Here is a 16042-nt window from a genome sequence, read left to right on the forward strand (position 1 = left end):
ACATCTCTGATCCCCCCACAAAATGAAATTGGCTTGTAAAATCTTATAGAGTATAAATCCTATGACTATGGCCAATGAAATCACTTCTGGGATCTATAGCATTTAAAATTCTCCACCAAGAGTCCATGCCAGGAGTGCTCAGAATAGACAGGTCAGGTTGGTTGCTACTGGCCTATAGGACTCTGGCTAGCAGGCATCTTTAAGATATAGTCTAATTGCCCACATCAACTTCCCCGTAGGTGCCCTGGTTTGTTTGTATTGGCTGTGTGATCAGTCATTTTGACATGGGTACCAAGCTAAATGTGCCGTACTTACTCTAAGGGGCTGTGCATATATTTGAATAATTACACATTCGATCTAGCTTAACCACCAGAGCATATGGAGTTCTCTATCACACACCCAAAGAACAAAATAGCTAGGAGAGCAGGCTCATTGACCTCTGGTAGAGAGAGTCCACCTTCCTCTTGGCTTCCTCAGTGGAATGCTGAAGACTTTGTATTGATTCTTGGTTTGGAGTGAGTCCATTGGGGAGCTCTTCCCTTCCCTGACCATTAACCAGTTTGAAGTTGGCTAGCCTGAGAAAATTACTAGAACACTATTCTTTAACTAACTCCCTGAAGAGCTAGCTAGCACCCCGTGCTGCTGCCAGGTTGTTTTTATAACTATTGGGAGCAGGATCACCTTTAAGGAGAATCCAAGGTAGGGGGTTTAAAAAACTATGTCAAATGGTTGATTGAAGATAATCCTCTGGACACAGTAGCCTGCGAGCCTTTTTGGTGGCTCCAGTGATCTGGCTTAAAAAGCCAGCCAAAAGGATTTTAACTCTTTCAAAGGGACAAAGGTAAGCTCCTTGAGTGAGGGAAGGGGAGGGGAGGGGGAGAGATTGTTTTGTTGTTTGTTTGTTCCTTTCATCAGCGAATCGCCGGAGCCTAAAATAGTGCCTAGGCTGTTGTAGCTATTCAGAAAATGTTTGTTGATTTAATTGAAAGCACATCTATACATCTTAGGTTCCTTTTGACCTCGGCAAATGATGGCTTTCTCGGTGTAAGGGGGTCACACAAGCTCCCCCAAACTAGCTGGCTAAAAGCGAGATTCCAGAGGAATTCTCCTTTTCTCCTGCCGTGGATTTTCTAAAGGGCTGTCCTGATGCATGTTTGGTAGCACGGCGGGGAGAAATGAGCTTCTGCAAAAGCATGCAATGCTCTGGAACGGAACTCTTTTTAATAAAAGATGCATCCTTCCCAATGCACTGAATTTGGATTCTGGTAATTCGTGCAGGAGAGTGTCTATTTAGAGGCAGCGGAGGTATCATATGACATTGCACGTCAAGGCAATTGAGAAGCCCTCTCGTGGATTCCCACCCACATTCCCATTCAGAGCCTGAGAGGTCTGCTCCAGCTCTCTCGCTAACCCTAGTGAGCTAGCATGAAATCTCTCTGCCTCGACCAAGATCAAATGGAGCCACTCAATCAGGGGATGTCATTATTACCTGGACCATTCAATTTCCACTATCAATAATTTAATCAATTTGCTGAAGAACAGAAGGAGCACAGGCAGGCACCAAAGACCGATCTGGACGGAGGGGAACCGGAGGGAGTGATAATTGGGAGTTTCGGGCTGAGTTTCCCCCCTCCCCAGGCGTGGCTGTCTCGATGTTGACTTTCACAAGTAGTGACTGAGAAGGTGGGTTGCTTTCCTTTCCTTCTTCCGTGAGGGCTCCGCAGCGTGTGGATTTAGGACCGAGCCCGTCACGCCTCCGGCTGCTGCGTGGCTCCAGAAAGTAACTTAGCGTAACGTTATCCGGGGCATTCATTAATAAAAAATGCTGTTATTATCTTGATTGAATTCCTATTAGGCAAACGATGGAGAGGTCAGCAAGCGCACTATATTTAAGCGGGCGGGTGTTTAAGACAACGAGTAAACTACTTTTAGCCACCCTTTGGGAGACGTGATTGTGGACGTCCCACGGGGAGGTCCCCAGTGGTCCTTCTGCCAGGGAGCAAGGCTGTAGGGGTTGGAGAGGGGACAGTTTTCTTAGGAGATTCGACGGACTCCCTCCCCTGGGACTCTGCGAACACAGCTTGCCTGCCCCAGGCAGGAGAAGCAAAGTTGAAAATTGGGGGGTCGCATAAGTCTGTGGAGCTGTGGACGTTCCAGCTCCCCTTCTCCTCCTTCCCTGGCTTTTCTCTACCTCCTTTGCGCCCCTTCTCTCCACACATCCTCACCCCCAGCGCGCTGCAGAATTAGGGATAAACAAGGAAGACGAGGCGTAGTTGTGGACTACCCACGTCCAGTGTCGACTGGGCGAGGACTCTTCTTGGCCCTGAAACCCCTTTCCCCCTCCCCACTGCCTACCGTTCGGGAGTGCCTGGGGCTCAGGTCCCATCCTTGGGCTACCCAGCCTCAGGGAGCAAAGCCAGAGCGCTCAGTCTCTGCGTTTCAGCCAAATGTGACAAGTCGTGGTGGTGGTGGCGGCACAGCGGGGGTGAGGGAGATTGGCCCGGCCTGGGACCCACCACCCCTATATTTGGGGGACTGGAGATCTGAGTGAGACAGACCTGCTACCTTTGGAAGGGATGCTTGGTGCCTATATCCTCGGGTGGGAAAAGCCTATCACACTAGCCCTGAAACTCACCAGGGGGCTGGGGCTGGGGCTGGGGCCGGGGCCGGGGCTGGGGCTGGGGCTGAACCTGGGGAGGGAAAAAGACGGCGCTTTCCCTTTAAGCCTCCGGCCCAGCGCTGGTGTTTCTGGCGCTGCTACTCCTGAGGTTAGTTTGACCAATGGAAGACCAAAGAGGGATCTAAATAATTTCTGACGGACAAAAAGCCGAAGGCAGGCGCTAGTCTGTCTCTCCCTCTCGCCTTCCTTCTTTCCCACTCTCCTCTCTTTCTCACTCACACTCACTCACAGACACACACACACACACACACACACACACACACACACACACACACACACACAAGTTCACGCGCGCACACATACGCGCACACACGCACGCGCGCACACATACACACGCTGAGGCAGCCGCGGGATCCTGGGGGGTGAAGGAGCCAGGCTCGCCCCCCCACCATCTCCCGCCCTCCTCCCCCGCCACCCCCCTCATGAAGCTTTGATGAGACACTTGAGCTGCTGCTGCTGCTGCTGGTCGTGCCGGCGGCGGCTGGAACTGGGGCGCGGACTGGGCTCCGGGGCGCGGAGAAGGAAGAGGAGGAGGAGGAGGAAGAGGAGGATGTGACTCTCCGAAGCAGGGGACCCAACCAGCTTTGTGTGGACTTTAAGGTAGGGGAGGGCCTCAGAGTCGAACCGTGCCAGGGCGGGCAGGACAGGGTTCCGTGGGGGACCAGCCCCTGTTCCCCCCGGAAAGTTGCTTGAGGAGTCGGGGGACGCGAACTCAGGGCTCAGGGGCCTCCCAGTTGAGGAAGGGGTGACTTGCTCTTCTCTGGACCTCCCCTAAGGATTGGAGCGTCGGAGTAAGTTCTGGGATCTCCCGTCTCCCGACAAACGAAACATGTATTCCAAGGAGGGGTGGGGGAGCTGGACGCTGGGACTTCGACCCCGGGAGAGGACACTTGGAGAGCGCACTCTAGAAGGGGTTGAGGAGCGAGAGCCGGACTCCGAAGGGGATCTGGAGGAAATGGAACGTGCGAGTGCTAGAAGAGGGGATCCAGGAGAAGCCAGCAAAGTGGGGGTGGGGGGGTCTCCAGATTCTTTGAGACGAGGAGGGACGTCGGAGATCCCATTAGGAAGCTAGAAGGGGACCGAGGGCTAATTGGGGGGAGAAAGAGACTGCAGCTTCTGTTGGCGCGACCAGAGGAGGGATTTATGGGGCTGAGAAGGCGATCCTTCCTTGCTAAGAGCTAGACTAGCCCCGCTTCTCGAACCCTCTCCCCTCCATGAAGCTGACAGGCCTCCCTCATCCCGGGCCCCCATCCTGGTGGGGTCACTTGGGCTGCAGTCACCTGCTTCCCGAGAGTTGAATACCAAGTGAAATGGACAGGTCCGGGGCAAAAGTATCTTTCAAAACTTCGCTTTCTTTTCCTGGCGGTCCACACCTGGCCCCGCCCCGGGATGCGGGGGGGGATTCCGGGAGCAAAAACTCTCGAAATTCCCTCTCCCCTCTCCTTGAGCTCCTTCCGAAGATGGCTTTGCCCACAAGTCCAGCACCAGCCTTTGCAAGACTCCAGGGCCCGAGACTGGTCGCCTTAGTGCGAGAAGGGGAGGGAGGGGGTCAAAAGTTTCTGTTTGGTGGAGGGGAGTGATCTTAGGGTTGCTACAAGGGGGTGAGCGGCAGGAGAGCGCGGAGCCGGGAGAGGAGGGACCACGGGAGGAGAGGATGTGGCTGAGCTCAGAAAGTCCTCTGCCTTCATGAATGGGAGTGGGGAGGGAAGAGCGAGGAGGAGGAGTCCACTAGAATTGGGGGAGTCCCCGGGGTGCTTGGGGCGCTGGGGGAAAGGACCGAAGAGGGTGCCGGAATGGGGAGCCTGCGTGCGCGCCTCTGGGGAGAGAGCGGTGCAGGCGGTTGGGTTTGTGTTTGCTGACGGGGGTGGGTGGGGTGGAGAGCTGGGGGAGGGGGGAAGCTATTGAGGGATGGGGGTGGCGGGGGACAGCGAAGCTAGGGAAGGTAGAGGGTGCCCTCTGCCGGGAGAGAGTCGAAGTTCAACTGCTAGGCCGGGGGAAGGAGAGAGGGAGGGACTCCTGGGTTTCTTCCCCCCTCCCTCCCCCCCCCCCACCACCTTCTCCCTCACCTCGTAGGCTGAGACTGGGAGAGGGAGGAGGAGAGATTGGCGGGGGCTCCCAGGCGTCTCTTTCAGTTACGTTCCGCCCTGGGCAAGGCATCCCTAGGAGCAAGGGGAGGTGAGATGGGTCGAGTAGTTCTACTGGATCCAACAATGCGATGCACCCAGGAGGGCTTCTGATGCGTGTGCTGCGATGTCTGGGACGTATTTAGAAGGGAAGCCTGGCTTCCCCAGACCTTCAGTACGGCTTCAAAGAACCCTAGCCAGTGTATGCCCGCCAATGTACCTTGTTTTAACTGAACTTTATTTAGAGGGTCCGAGGAGCTTCTCTCCTCCTCCCCCCCCCCCCCCCCCCATATCAACAGTAACCAGTGAACATTTTCTGACAAGAGTGAAGGAATGTTCTTGGCTGGGAGCTAGGGAAAGCATATTTCTAAGTGTTTATTTCAGAAGCTTAAGCTACCTAGCACTGTACCTCTTTCCGGAAAGCAATATTGTATACACTTGAGTACTTTGGTTTTTAACTGGATGAAAATGGGACTGGGATGCTGAAGGATCTCCCAAGAAACAAAACTCCTCTAAAACAACGGTTTTTTTTTTTCCTTTCTTGTGTGTGTGTGTGTGTGTGTGTGTGTGAGAGAGAGAGAGAGAGAGAGAGAGAGAGAGAGAGAGAGAGAGAGAGAGAGAGATCTATACTTGTAGAGTCAAAGCTTTCCTCCTTTTTTCTGGTCCTAAAATTTGATCTTGTCTGTTTTCCATCCTCTGTTATTGCTGCATAATAAAAGAAGTAATTTGTATAAACATGGGAGTTTCTCATTGTTTGCTTTATGCAACATAAAATTTCCTAGGTTGAAGGTTACTTGGATGTGACATGGCCAGCTTCAAGCTATTATAGCTCATATATCATGTAGAAATTACACCAGGAAGTTTTGGCAGAGGGTATGCATTAGAGTCTATGTATAACATTCACTGAAACCATATTGTCTGATCTTGCAAATGTAATAATGGAAAATTGTTCCTTGAAGCTTGCTTACCCCTGGACTAGCAACAGAAGAAAGTGAAAAGGAAAAGGAGACACTTGTTGAAATGTAACCATAACCTGGAGTGGAATTTAAAACATGTTAGTTATCATAACTGGAATTCCAGCACCCTAAAGGCTTACTCCTTTTCTCCTTTTGTTTTAAATGAAAAACAAAAAAAAAAAGATAAATACAGCAATAAAAATAGATACCAGGTTAGTGCTGTCTGATGATTGAGATTTTTATAGAGAGCATTTTATCTTTCTAAGCACATTAAGTAAATCAGAATTATTTCCAGATGATTGCATGTTTTGGGGACCACTATACAGTGGCATGCATCCTCAGGCATTGCATTCTTTAAAAGCAAAATGCAAGAGCTTTTTTTTTTCCTCATTTAAAGAAAAGTTAAGACACTTAAATTTTGTTTTTGTTCAGGTGATTGTTACCATTATAAAATCAATAGCTATTAGACATCTGAACCTCTGACAGCTCAGGTATTCAGGAAATCTATCCTAACATGCCCTTTTCAATCTAGTACACATGGGTAGCTAAGTCGAAAACAATTCAGAAAATTGTCATTAACTGAGAATGGAGATTGAATATTCATTTGAGTTGTTTTTGCTACTGCAGGTTAATTGTACAAACCTAATAATGACAAAGAAAAAGAGAGTTTTCATTTTTAAAATGTCTCACTGAAAGTCCGCATTTCCGTGTTGTTTTGTTTTTTAAACTAAGGACAGCTAATGTGCATTTCTGAAATCCTTCAACGAGTGATTGGATTTCCAGCTTAATAGGGGGCGCCAGTAGGATGCAGGCTATTCTGTACTCCTCTTACTGGAATACTTGAGCGTCTAAGCTCTTCAATGACTAAAATGAAGTGACTGATAACACTTTTTTTCTTTCCAAAGCAAAGCAGTCCTCATTTATAGCTGCCCTCCCCCCACATGGCAAGCTGAGCGGGTTCACCTAGAAGTAGATGAAAGGGCATAATAATAGTTTTGCTCCATTCATAGTAAGAATTCTCAACAAATGTATTTCATTCTGTGTGTGTGTGTGTATGTGTGTGTGTGTGTGTGTGTGTATGGTTGCTCTGTTCAAGAATCTACAGTTGGGCAGGTAGTAAAACTATGAAACTGAATACAGCCTCCAACTTTAGACTTGTGAGAATATTTCTATTTCTCCGTCAACAACAAGATCCATAGAAATAAGGTTCAAAAGTATCATCATGATAACACTGAAATTTTGGTGCTTAGGCTGTTAGGAGACCAAGAGAGGAAATATGAAAAATTTCAGACTTCCTGTATGTAAACAGTGATAGTAGAGCTTGGCACAGTGGCCAAGCTTAGCATTCCTTTTAAAATGAAAGTCGCTCCCCTCTTTTAGTAAGACAGCTGTACTATTGATTTATTTAAATGGCTAAAATGTAATTTTCAGCTTAGATCTCCCTGCATGGAAGATTTCAGTTTTCATGAAGCAGCCCAGGCTCAATTGTAAGCGGATATATCCCTTTAATAGGGTAATTACTAACTTGTCTAGACTTGTTTTCAAACGATTGTTATGAGCACTCAGTTTCCACTAATTGCAAAATTGCTGCTTAATTGAAAGACTCTCAATCATCTAGTGAAGCAATTCAGACCCTGGAAGGCTCTGTGATCTCAAACTGTGAAGTGCATTTTAAACAGGAAGCAGGGAGAGAATTCAATGCAATTCCAGCTTTTCAACTAGGGTGCTTCATGGAAGACTTTCAGTTGAGGTGGAAACCATGTGGATGACAAAAATAACATCACCTTCCATTGTAATACATTTTCTTTATTAGGATGAACCACATAGATGTGCTTCAAAAGTGAACGAACAAACGTATTGGTTACACCACTCGTTCAGTCATTCTGTTTTGTACAGAGTCAAATTAAGCAACATATTATGTTGATAAATTAAATCCTTATGTTCAACTCCAATAGATTCAGTAACAGAAAAGGAAAATGAGTATTTTTAAGTACATAAGCAATTGACTCCCCTTAGATTTCTATTTATGATCTAGGATTTCGAAATCCTCCACCTAATTTTACAAGTTACACACATCACTCATTTTCCAGAATGCCTAGATCAAATATACTTAATAACTGTGTGACCCTGGTCAAGTTACCTAACTTCTGCTTTCGTTTCCTCTTCTATAAAATAAGGAGAATAGTAGTACTGACCTTCAAGGGTTGTTGTGAGGATAAAATGAGATATTTATCAAGCACTTTAGGAACAAATGCCATCTATTGTTATTATTAAAATTAGGACACCAGCTAATGAATATATACAATGAGTATTAGGCTCTAATGTGAAGAAGATTTGAGCAATGGAGAAAATCAGATGTAAATCCCACCAGGTCAGAGATTCTTCACTTAGGATTCACAGAACTTCCCCCAAAGAATCCAAGCATAGATTTCAGGTTGGCTGTGAAGTTGGCTGGGGGAAAAACATTGCAAATTTATTTTCACTAGATTCTACCTGAAATTTGGCATTTCCTTTCATTATGTATGTAAGCAACAAACATTATTCTGGAACTCAAGGCATACACAAAAAGGTCAAGAACTTCTTCATCTCTGGCTTGATGACTATGGGGAAAGTCACTTAATGCTCTAAAATTCAGTTCCTCATCTGTAAAAATTTTGAAAATAATAATAGCTATGAATCTCACATGATGAGATTATATATAAAGCAATTTGCAAACTTTAAAGTACTTTTCAAGTCAATTATTATTATCATTCCATCCAAGAAGACTGATGAATAGGAATGTGTTAACTTTGAAGCCAATTTGGAGAAAGGCAATTGATCTCCAAATTCAACTGAAGGTAGCCTCACTTCAAAAAAAAAAAGAAAAAAGAAGGGTGGGTCCATTAGTGTTGTTTTTTTTTTCATGAATCTCATGCTAGATCACAGAATCAGGAGTCTAGATCTCAGAGTAACTTCAGAGATCATGAGATAATGGAGTTGGAAGGGATTTCAGACACCATTGTTTTCAATCTCATTTTTCAGATGGGGAAACTGAGGCTGAGAAAAGGGAAGTAACTTGCTCCAAGTCACACAGATAGTTAACTGGCAGAACTGGGATTGGATCCCATGTCCTGAAGGAAGAAGTGGGATTTTAGAACCCCAGGTCTGATATTCCCCATTCATAGCCAAAGCAAAATTTGAGAGTTGGGTTCCATTAGATGAGTTGGATTTTTTTCCCCCAAAAGCAAAACAAGCAAATGTACCATCCTCCTTGAGAGCTATACTAAAGTGAAAGTTGATTTTACTAGGAACCCCCCAAAATCTACTTGTGTGATGGAGCTTCCCCCTCTCCTGGAAGTTAATTTTAAAAGAATGCTTTCTCCATTGTCATGGTAACCACCTACTGCTCTGAGAGCTCCTAGAATCTAGCTGCTCTGGAGTGTGCTTTTATCTTACTTTCTCTGGGCTGATGGAAATTTTATGACTACCTTCTGTGCGTTCTAGGCATGACTTCTCACTGTGGAGCAGTCAAGGTAGGATTTCTGATTCCTCTAGGGAAGTGCTTGGAAATGTTATGGAAACTACTCTGAATTTCAAATAGGCTTATTAGCATAAAGCCTAGAAGGGAGCCTACCATTTAATTAAAGGTATTTACAGGGGTGAAATGAAGGTTTGTGGGAAAGGAACCTCTAGGAAAATGAAAGAAACAAGTCCACACCAATAAAGCCCTTTGCCCAGAGAGCTAAAAACACTAGATCCACTTAAAGAAGAAAGCCCCAGCTCATCTAGACAAGGCCAACAGCTCCAATGGGCTTCGAGATGACCAGATACTCAATACTTTAGAGCCTCTAGGATTTCAAGGCAGCTTTCGCTTTGGTTCACTGGTGGGGTGTGTGGTATGTGTCTGGGTTGGGGAGCAAAGGGGTAGGCGAGTATTCTCAAGCAGTTGGAAGCCAGAGTGCTGTTGAAGAAGAGATTCTGCAATCTCACTGATCTATCTGCAGAACTTTCTGATGTGGTTTAAATGTGGCCATTTCCTCAACATAAAGGTGCCTCCCTATATCTACAGACCGGCTTCGCTTTTACATGTATTTCCAAGGAAGTTTTTAGAGAAAGGTACTGCTTTTAGTCATTTGCTTGAAGTATTTTCTTATACTTTCTAAGGTTTGGGAAAGTAAGTGGGAGAGAGAAAACTTTTGAGTTTCTATGCTCCCATGATTTACTTTTAACTTGGAAAAAAGGCATGATGTGAGAAGATCTAAGGATGAAAAGAAAAGAGGAAGTATTGCCTATTGGTGCAAGAATGACTGAAAGGTTGGAGTCAGTCAGGAAATCAAGTCAACAAGCATTTAAGTATCTACTTTGAGAAGTACTGGGCTGAGCCCTGGGATACCAAAAAGAACAAAAAATAATCTCTCCTTTTAAGGAGCTCACAGTCTAATGGAAACCTCTGATACATAGCAGCTATATAAACCTAGGCAAGTCACAACCTTTCAGTGTCGCAGACAATAGATGAAGCAGCCTTTATTCAGCACCTACTGTATATATTGGGCATCTAGGTGGTACAATGGATGAAGTATTGGGCCCAGGTCAGGAAGATTCCAAATTTGGTCTAAGGCACTTAATAACTGTGTGATCCTAGGGAAATCACTTAACCCTGTTTGCCTCTGTTTCCTCAAGAGAAGAAAATGGCAAATTGCTCTAGTCATTACCTTTGCCAAGAAAACCCTAAATGGGGTTAGGAGAGTCTCTTACAACAATGATGAAGTAACAAAAACTAACATTGTGTCAGGTGCCAAGGATACAAAGACAAAACTGAAAGTCTCTGCCCTCAAGGAATTTATAGTCTTGTTACATATTCCTGGCTCTAACTCTCACTACCTCTGTGACCTTAGGCAGGTTACTTTTTTTGGCTTCTGATTTCCTCAACCATAAAATGGGAGGTACTGGGTTCAAATTTGACCTTAGATACTATCTGGCTATGTAACTGGCAAGTTACTTAACCCCAATTGCCTTACTCTTAGTTGCTCTTCCACCTGGAAACTGAAACGTAGTATGGATTCTAATAGACAGAAGATAAAGGTATAGAAAAAAGAAAAGAAAATGTAGAGGTTGTGCTTGGTCAAGAGGTTCTTAACTGGGATCCATGGACAGATTTCAGAACTTGAATGGGGTGGGAATTAGCTTTTGGTTTTCACTAAACCCTAACTAAATTTCAGTTAAGCATTTCCTTCAATTATTTAAAAACTTTATTTTTAATATTTATTTGTTTTAAATTAATATAGGTGATGAGTCTCTCTCTCCCCAACCCACTTCTTTTAAACTTACAAAAATAAAAAGAGATCGGAAGCTATAAAGTTTATCAGCTAAGGTTCATTTGTAACTAAAAAATAAAGACACTTAAAAGCAATTTTTTTTATTTTTTTTTCCTTTCTTGTCCAGACCTATGATTTTGAAAAGGGATCCCTAGGATTCACTAGACTGTCAGACAGGGTCTATGACCCACCAAAAAAAGTTAATTATTCCTATACTAGATGATCTCTAAGGTCCCCCCAACTTTAGATTTGTAATCTAACTATATACATAAATAATACAAGGTTTGTTGGGGAGGTGCTATCAATTGGGGACCAGGCAAGGATCTGACTCAGATCTCACTTCTGAAGCCTGTGTGTCTTTGAGCAAATTTTCTCACCCTTTCAGGCCCCATTTTTGAGCAAACTGTTTCCCCATCTTTATAATGGGTATGTTGGGCTAGATGTGTTGTTCTCTGAGCTGATGACCCCACCATAAAATGCAGAGGAGTTGTCAGTCTTCATCAGTAGAAGGAATTGTCACACAATGAGTTTTCTACACAAGTGAAATCATAGATCTTAATCAAAATAAGAGGATAATGAAAAGTCTCATGTCATAGGCATTTAATAACCAAGAAAGAAATATAACTGTACCCATGTGCTAAACAAAGACTTTCTCCTCCCCCTCCATCCCAGCTTCTTTTACTCACCTCCCAAAAAGATATTTGATCTTAAAAATATGACTCTGATCCAAAGTTACAAATTTAGTGCTGTTACACAAGGGACTGAGGCTCCTAAAAATGTTAACACTATGGAGAAAAAACCCAAACAAACTGTGTTTGGGGGTTAGGGGTGAAACCATATGTCCCCCCCATTCCATTTTCTTTAACCCACCCGCCCAAAATATATTTGATCTAAAAAAAATGCGACTCTTTGATCCAAGGTTACAAATTTAGTACTGTTACACAAGGGACTGACATTCCTGAAAATGTTAACACTATAGAGAAAAAAAAAACCCAAACAAACTGTGTTTGGGGGTTAGGGGTGAAACCATATGTTTTAAGGGAAATTGAAATATAAACAGTAATTTTTCCCCAGCCCCATTTACTATGTAAAGTCACTTTGTTAGCCTAGCGAGATTAAAAAAGTATCACGTGGAACTTTCTTTGTTAAAAAAAATCATGCTTAGCTTGTGAAATTCTAAAATATGATTTGTTCGGACATCAATTGCAAATATTTGTTACATATACTTTTTAAATTAGAGATTGCCTGGGGGAAGTGAAAGGTTAAATTGTAGAAAAGATAGAATTATAGAAATAATATATAGAATTACAGAAAAGGGAGATTGTGCACTGAGAATTTCCTACTCAGACCAAATCATAGGTCTGTCTGGACAAGAAAGGAAAAAGAAAGAAAGAATTTGCTTTTAAGTGTTTTTATTTTTTGGTTACAAATGGACCTTAGCTGGTGAACTTTATATCTTCTAGTTGCTTTTTATTTTTGCGAATTTAAGAGAAATGGGGTAGGGAGAGAGACTAGTCACCTACATTCATATAAAACAGATATAACTATCAGTGAATAAACTGTTCAATCAGTATGTATTTTTTTAAATGAGCTAGGCACCATTTGGTTCTATGAATGACTTGGTATCTTGCCTCGAATATGTATTGCAGGGCAAACCTATATCAGGTTAATTACCTTCTGGGGAGAGAGGAGGGGAATGATGGGGGGTGGGGAGAATCTGGATCTCAAAATGTCAGAAAATAATTCTTTTAAAAAATTGTTTCTACAAGTATCTTGCCTCTGATACTACCTGTGTGATCTTGGGAAAGTCACAATGTACCATGAGGGGGCCAACAAGAACAGCTCTGCATCTGTGAGCTGATGACCTAAAAGTGGGCCCAGATTGGGATGATCTTCTTGCTAGTGTATTTCTTGATTTGGTGAATTCCCCAATATAGACCAATTCCTTCTTTATCATGCAGAAGATGGAAGCATTTGAAACAGAAAAAAAATCAAAGTCCTTGCGACCACACTAATGGGAGCACTATGATTGGCAATCCCAGATTGTAGCCTTAGAATAAAGATGATTCCATATTAACTTCAGCAGTGCCTACTACAGGCTGTGCTGTATATAAAAGGCCACATAAAACGGCCTTGGAGTCCTTCAACACCACTTGGGCTCAACTCCTGTCTCTGACACAGGCTGGTTCTTTAACCCATAAAAAAAAAAATCAACAAACCTCTCCATGCCAGGGGCAACTCCCTCAGACTATAAGTTTCTGGGCACTTATGAAACTATCTTGGAAGAGGGATTTTTCTCACTGGGAGTTCCCTATATAAATCACAAGTCTTGATCATCTCCTTTCCCTTACAGAGAATACCCATCATCAAAGAACTAAGAGTATTTTCAGCCTAATGGGAGTGGAGTGAGATATGAACTATGCTTAGGTTTTGGATTTTTTTTTAGCAAAATCCTATGCTAGGATTTTGAGTTATAAGGGGCTTTTGAAGTCATCTGGTCCACTATTCTCATTTACAGATAGGGAAACTGAGTCTAAGACAAGGTAAGACAGCTTACCCAAGTCACACATAGTGTAAGAAACTAAGCTTATTTTTTAAATTTGGAGAGTTTTCTTTTCTTTCAATTCTTTATATGGATATGAAGTACACAAAATTATAGCACGGATGGCATAATTTTCATGAGGTGAATGATAATCTTACCCTGAGACTGCGGGTTAATCACCATATTTCACAGCTGGAAAGGATCTTAGAGATCATCTAGTCTATAACTCCTTCAATTGAATCCAGGTCTTCTGAGTCTGACCCCCAGGAATCATTCCATGACATTACAGCAGCCAACCCCCAAGGAGGTATTCTTTGCCATGTTAAAGGTAAAGGAGAAATCCAAACAAAATTCAAGGAGTTCACTCCAGACATGGGGAATAGTCAATAGAAATGTATACAAGTGGAAGAAGGTAAAGACCAGACCTGAAAATGATGAATATAGCCCCCTTGATGAAAATAAAGAATCAGAGTAAAATAAGATCAAAAGTTACTTCAGTTTTAGTGCTGGAGGTGACCGGTGAAGTCTAGTTTTATTCAGAAGATGAGGATGTTTGCACTTTGGAATTTATAAGACTAGACATCTACATAAGGAAAATGACTGGCAGCTGTGTGAAAGGAAAACATTTAAAAGATTCTTACAATTCAGGCTAGAGAGTAGTGAAGACCTTAGTGTTGAGGTTATGGGGATCAGAGGAGAGGCAAAAGGGAGGGAACTTGTGGGCATCATGCCATGTCTGGAAGTTCCTTTCTAATGCCAGCCTTTTTATAAACAATTGGGATGCAGGCATATAAAATGTGCAGCTGACACTTTATAGTAAAGCCATGTAGACAGTTAATATGTCAGATGACAGACTCAGGACTCATAGATTGATCCTGGATGCCTTGGGCCAAAATCAACAAAATGCATTTGAAAAGGAATAAATGTAAATTCACACACATAGGGACAAAAAATTAATTGCTCAAAGACGTTATGAGAGATATATGGTTTAACAGTAGATCAGCAATTTTTGTGGACTCAAAGTTCAGTATGGGGGGGGCTGAGTTGTTAAAAACAAAACAAAACACCAAACCTATCACATTCTTTGGCCATGTGAATATGTGTAGCTAGTACCTAGCTGAACCCTTTTTAGGGCAGACAAGACAGTCCCTTTGGGAAAACTTTGGAATATTAAAAAAAAAACATTAATGGCATTTATATGTCTGTCTAAGATTTGCAAAACACTTTAATCAGTCAACAGAGTTTTATGATCTGCTAGGCACAGTGCTACAAAGACCCAAATGAAACAATTCCTTTCCTCAAGGAGCTCACATCCTATCATTATCTAATTCTCTATTCACCAAACCTCTATGAGGTAGGTGCGACTAATATCAGTTTTGTAGATGATGAAACTCAAGTTCAGAAAAGCTAAATGCAGAGTGGCCCAAGGTGACATAGATCACAAATGTTAGAGACATAATTTGCACCCAGCTATTCCTGACTCCAAGTCTAACACTCTTATACTTGAAAATTCTTCTCTACAAGGAATATTGGTGTTAATTGGATCATAAGTCACATCAAATGTGTTACATTGAAAGCTGAGACTCCCCAGTGGACAAGAATACACATGTGGCATGAACATCCAGCCTAGCTCAAGACACAGACACACTTCATATGCCACCCTGGTCAGACTACATCTAGAGCATCATGTTTAATTTTGGGGAACCTATTCTTCAAGAGGGAAAATTTTAAGATGGAAAAACTGGAGTATATCTAAAAGGAAGGTAACCAAGATGGTGAGTGACCTGGAAACCATGTCACATGTAAGGAATGGTTGTCTAGCCTAAAGGAAAATAAGAGTCCATGACTGTTGCTTTCAAATATTTGAACAGCTATCATTGGGAAGGGGGAGCAGGCTTCCTCTTGCATTGCTTGAGAAGATTGGACCTAATGGGTAGGACTCAAAAGGAGACAATAGAAAGAGGAACTTTCTAATAGTTGGGCTGTCCAACAGTGAAACAGACTATCTTAGATTTTGATTACAAATGTGTTACAAAGGATCCTTTCAATGGACAGAGAGTTGGAATAGCCAGCTTGTAAAGTACTTTCTAGGATTCTGAGATTCTATAACGATAGATGTGTTTGTTTTATAATTCACTCAAAAATGATAGTAATATCAACACTCTTTGATCCATCCCTTCCTTGAATATAGGATCCAAGAGATTTGTGACTTTGGGTGTTGGCCAATAAAATTCTTCCCATTTCTTAGTAAAGTCATTCCCTATACTTTATTCTCTATTTGTAAGTGGAAATACTTTTAGTCCTGAAAGCAGCTTTAAAACAAACAAGCTACTGAGTAAGGAAAGCCTGACAAAAGCTGAATTTTCAAAGTTAGGTACCTGATTTGCTGAAGAAATCGTCTTTTTGAGCTCTAGAATCTTTGTGGAGATGTACAATTTAGTCTAGAA

General features: G+C 43.0%; 1 protein-coding gene across 4 annotated transcripts in view; it reads left to right on the forward strand.

Annotated features, from left to right (window-relative positions):
* Positions 1-1383: 1383 nt before the first annotated feature.
* Positions 1384-16042, forward strand: part of BDNF (brain derived neurotrophic factor) — a 59350-nt gene continuing 44691 nt past the window's right edge. The window contains exon 1 of one of the 4 annotated variants that reach the window (XM_007497200.3): positions 1384-1683. Coding sequence is in view for 1 of the 4 variants with exons in the window: in XM_007497197.3 (XP_007497259.1) it covers positions 9245-9271 (27 nt within the window). In the remaining 3 variants the exon portion in view is untranslated. Of the gene's footprint in view, positions 1684-2917; positions 3281-5436; positions 9272-16042 lie in introns of those variants that run through there. The other 3 variants (XM_007497204.2, XR_001623118.2, XM_007497197.3) reach the window with 3 other exon arrangements.

Source organism: Monodelphis domestica, chromosome 6 (assembly GCF_027887165.1).
Source record: "Monodelphis domestica isolate mMonDom1 chromosome 6, mMonDom1.pri, whole genome shotgun sequence".
Lineage (NCBI taxonomy): Eukaryota > Metazoa > Chordata > Mammalia > Didelphimorphia > Didelphidae > Monodelphis > Monodelphis domestica.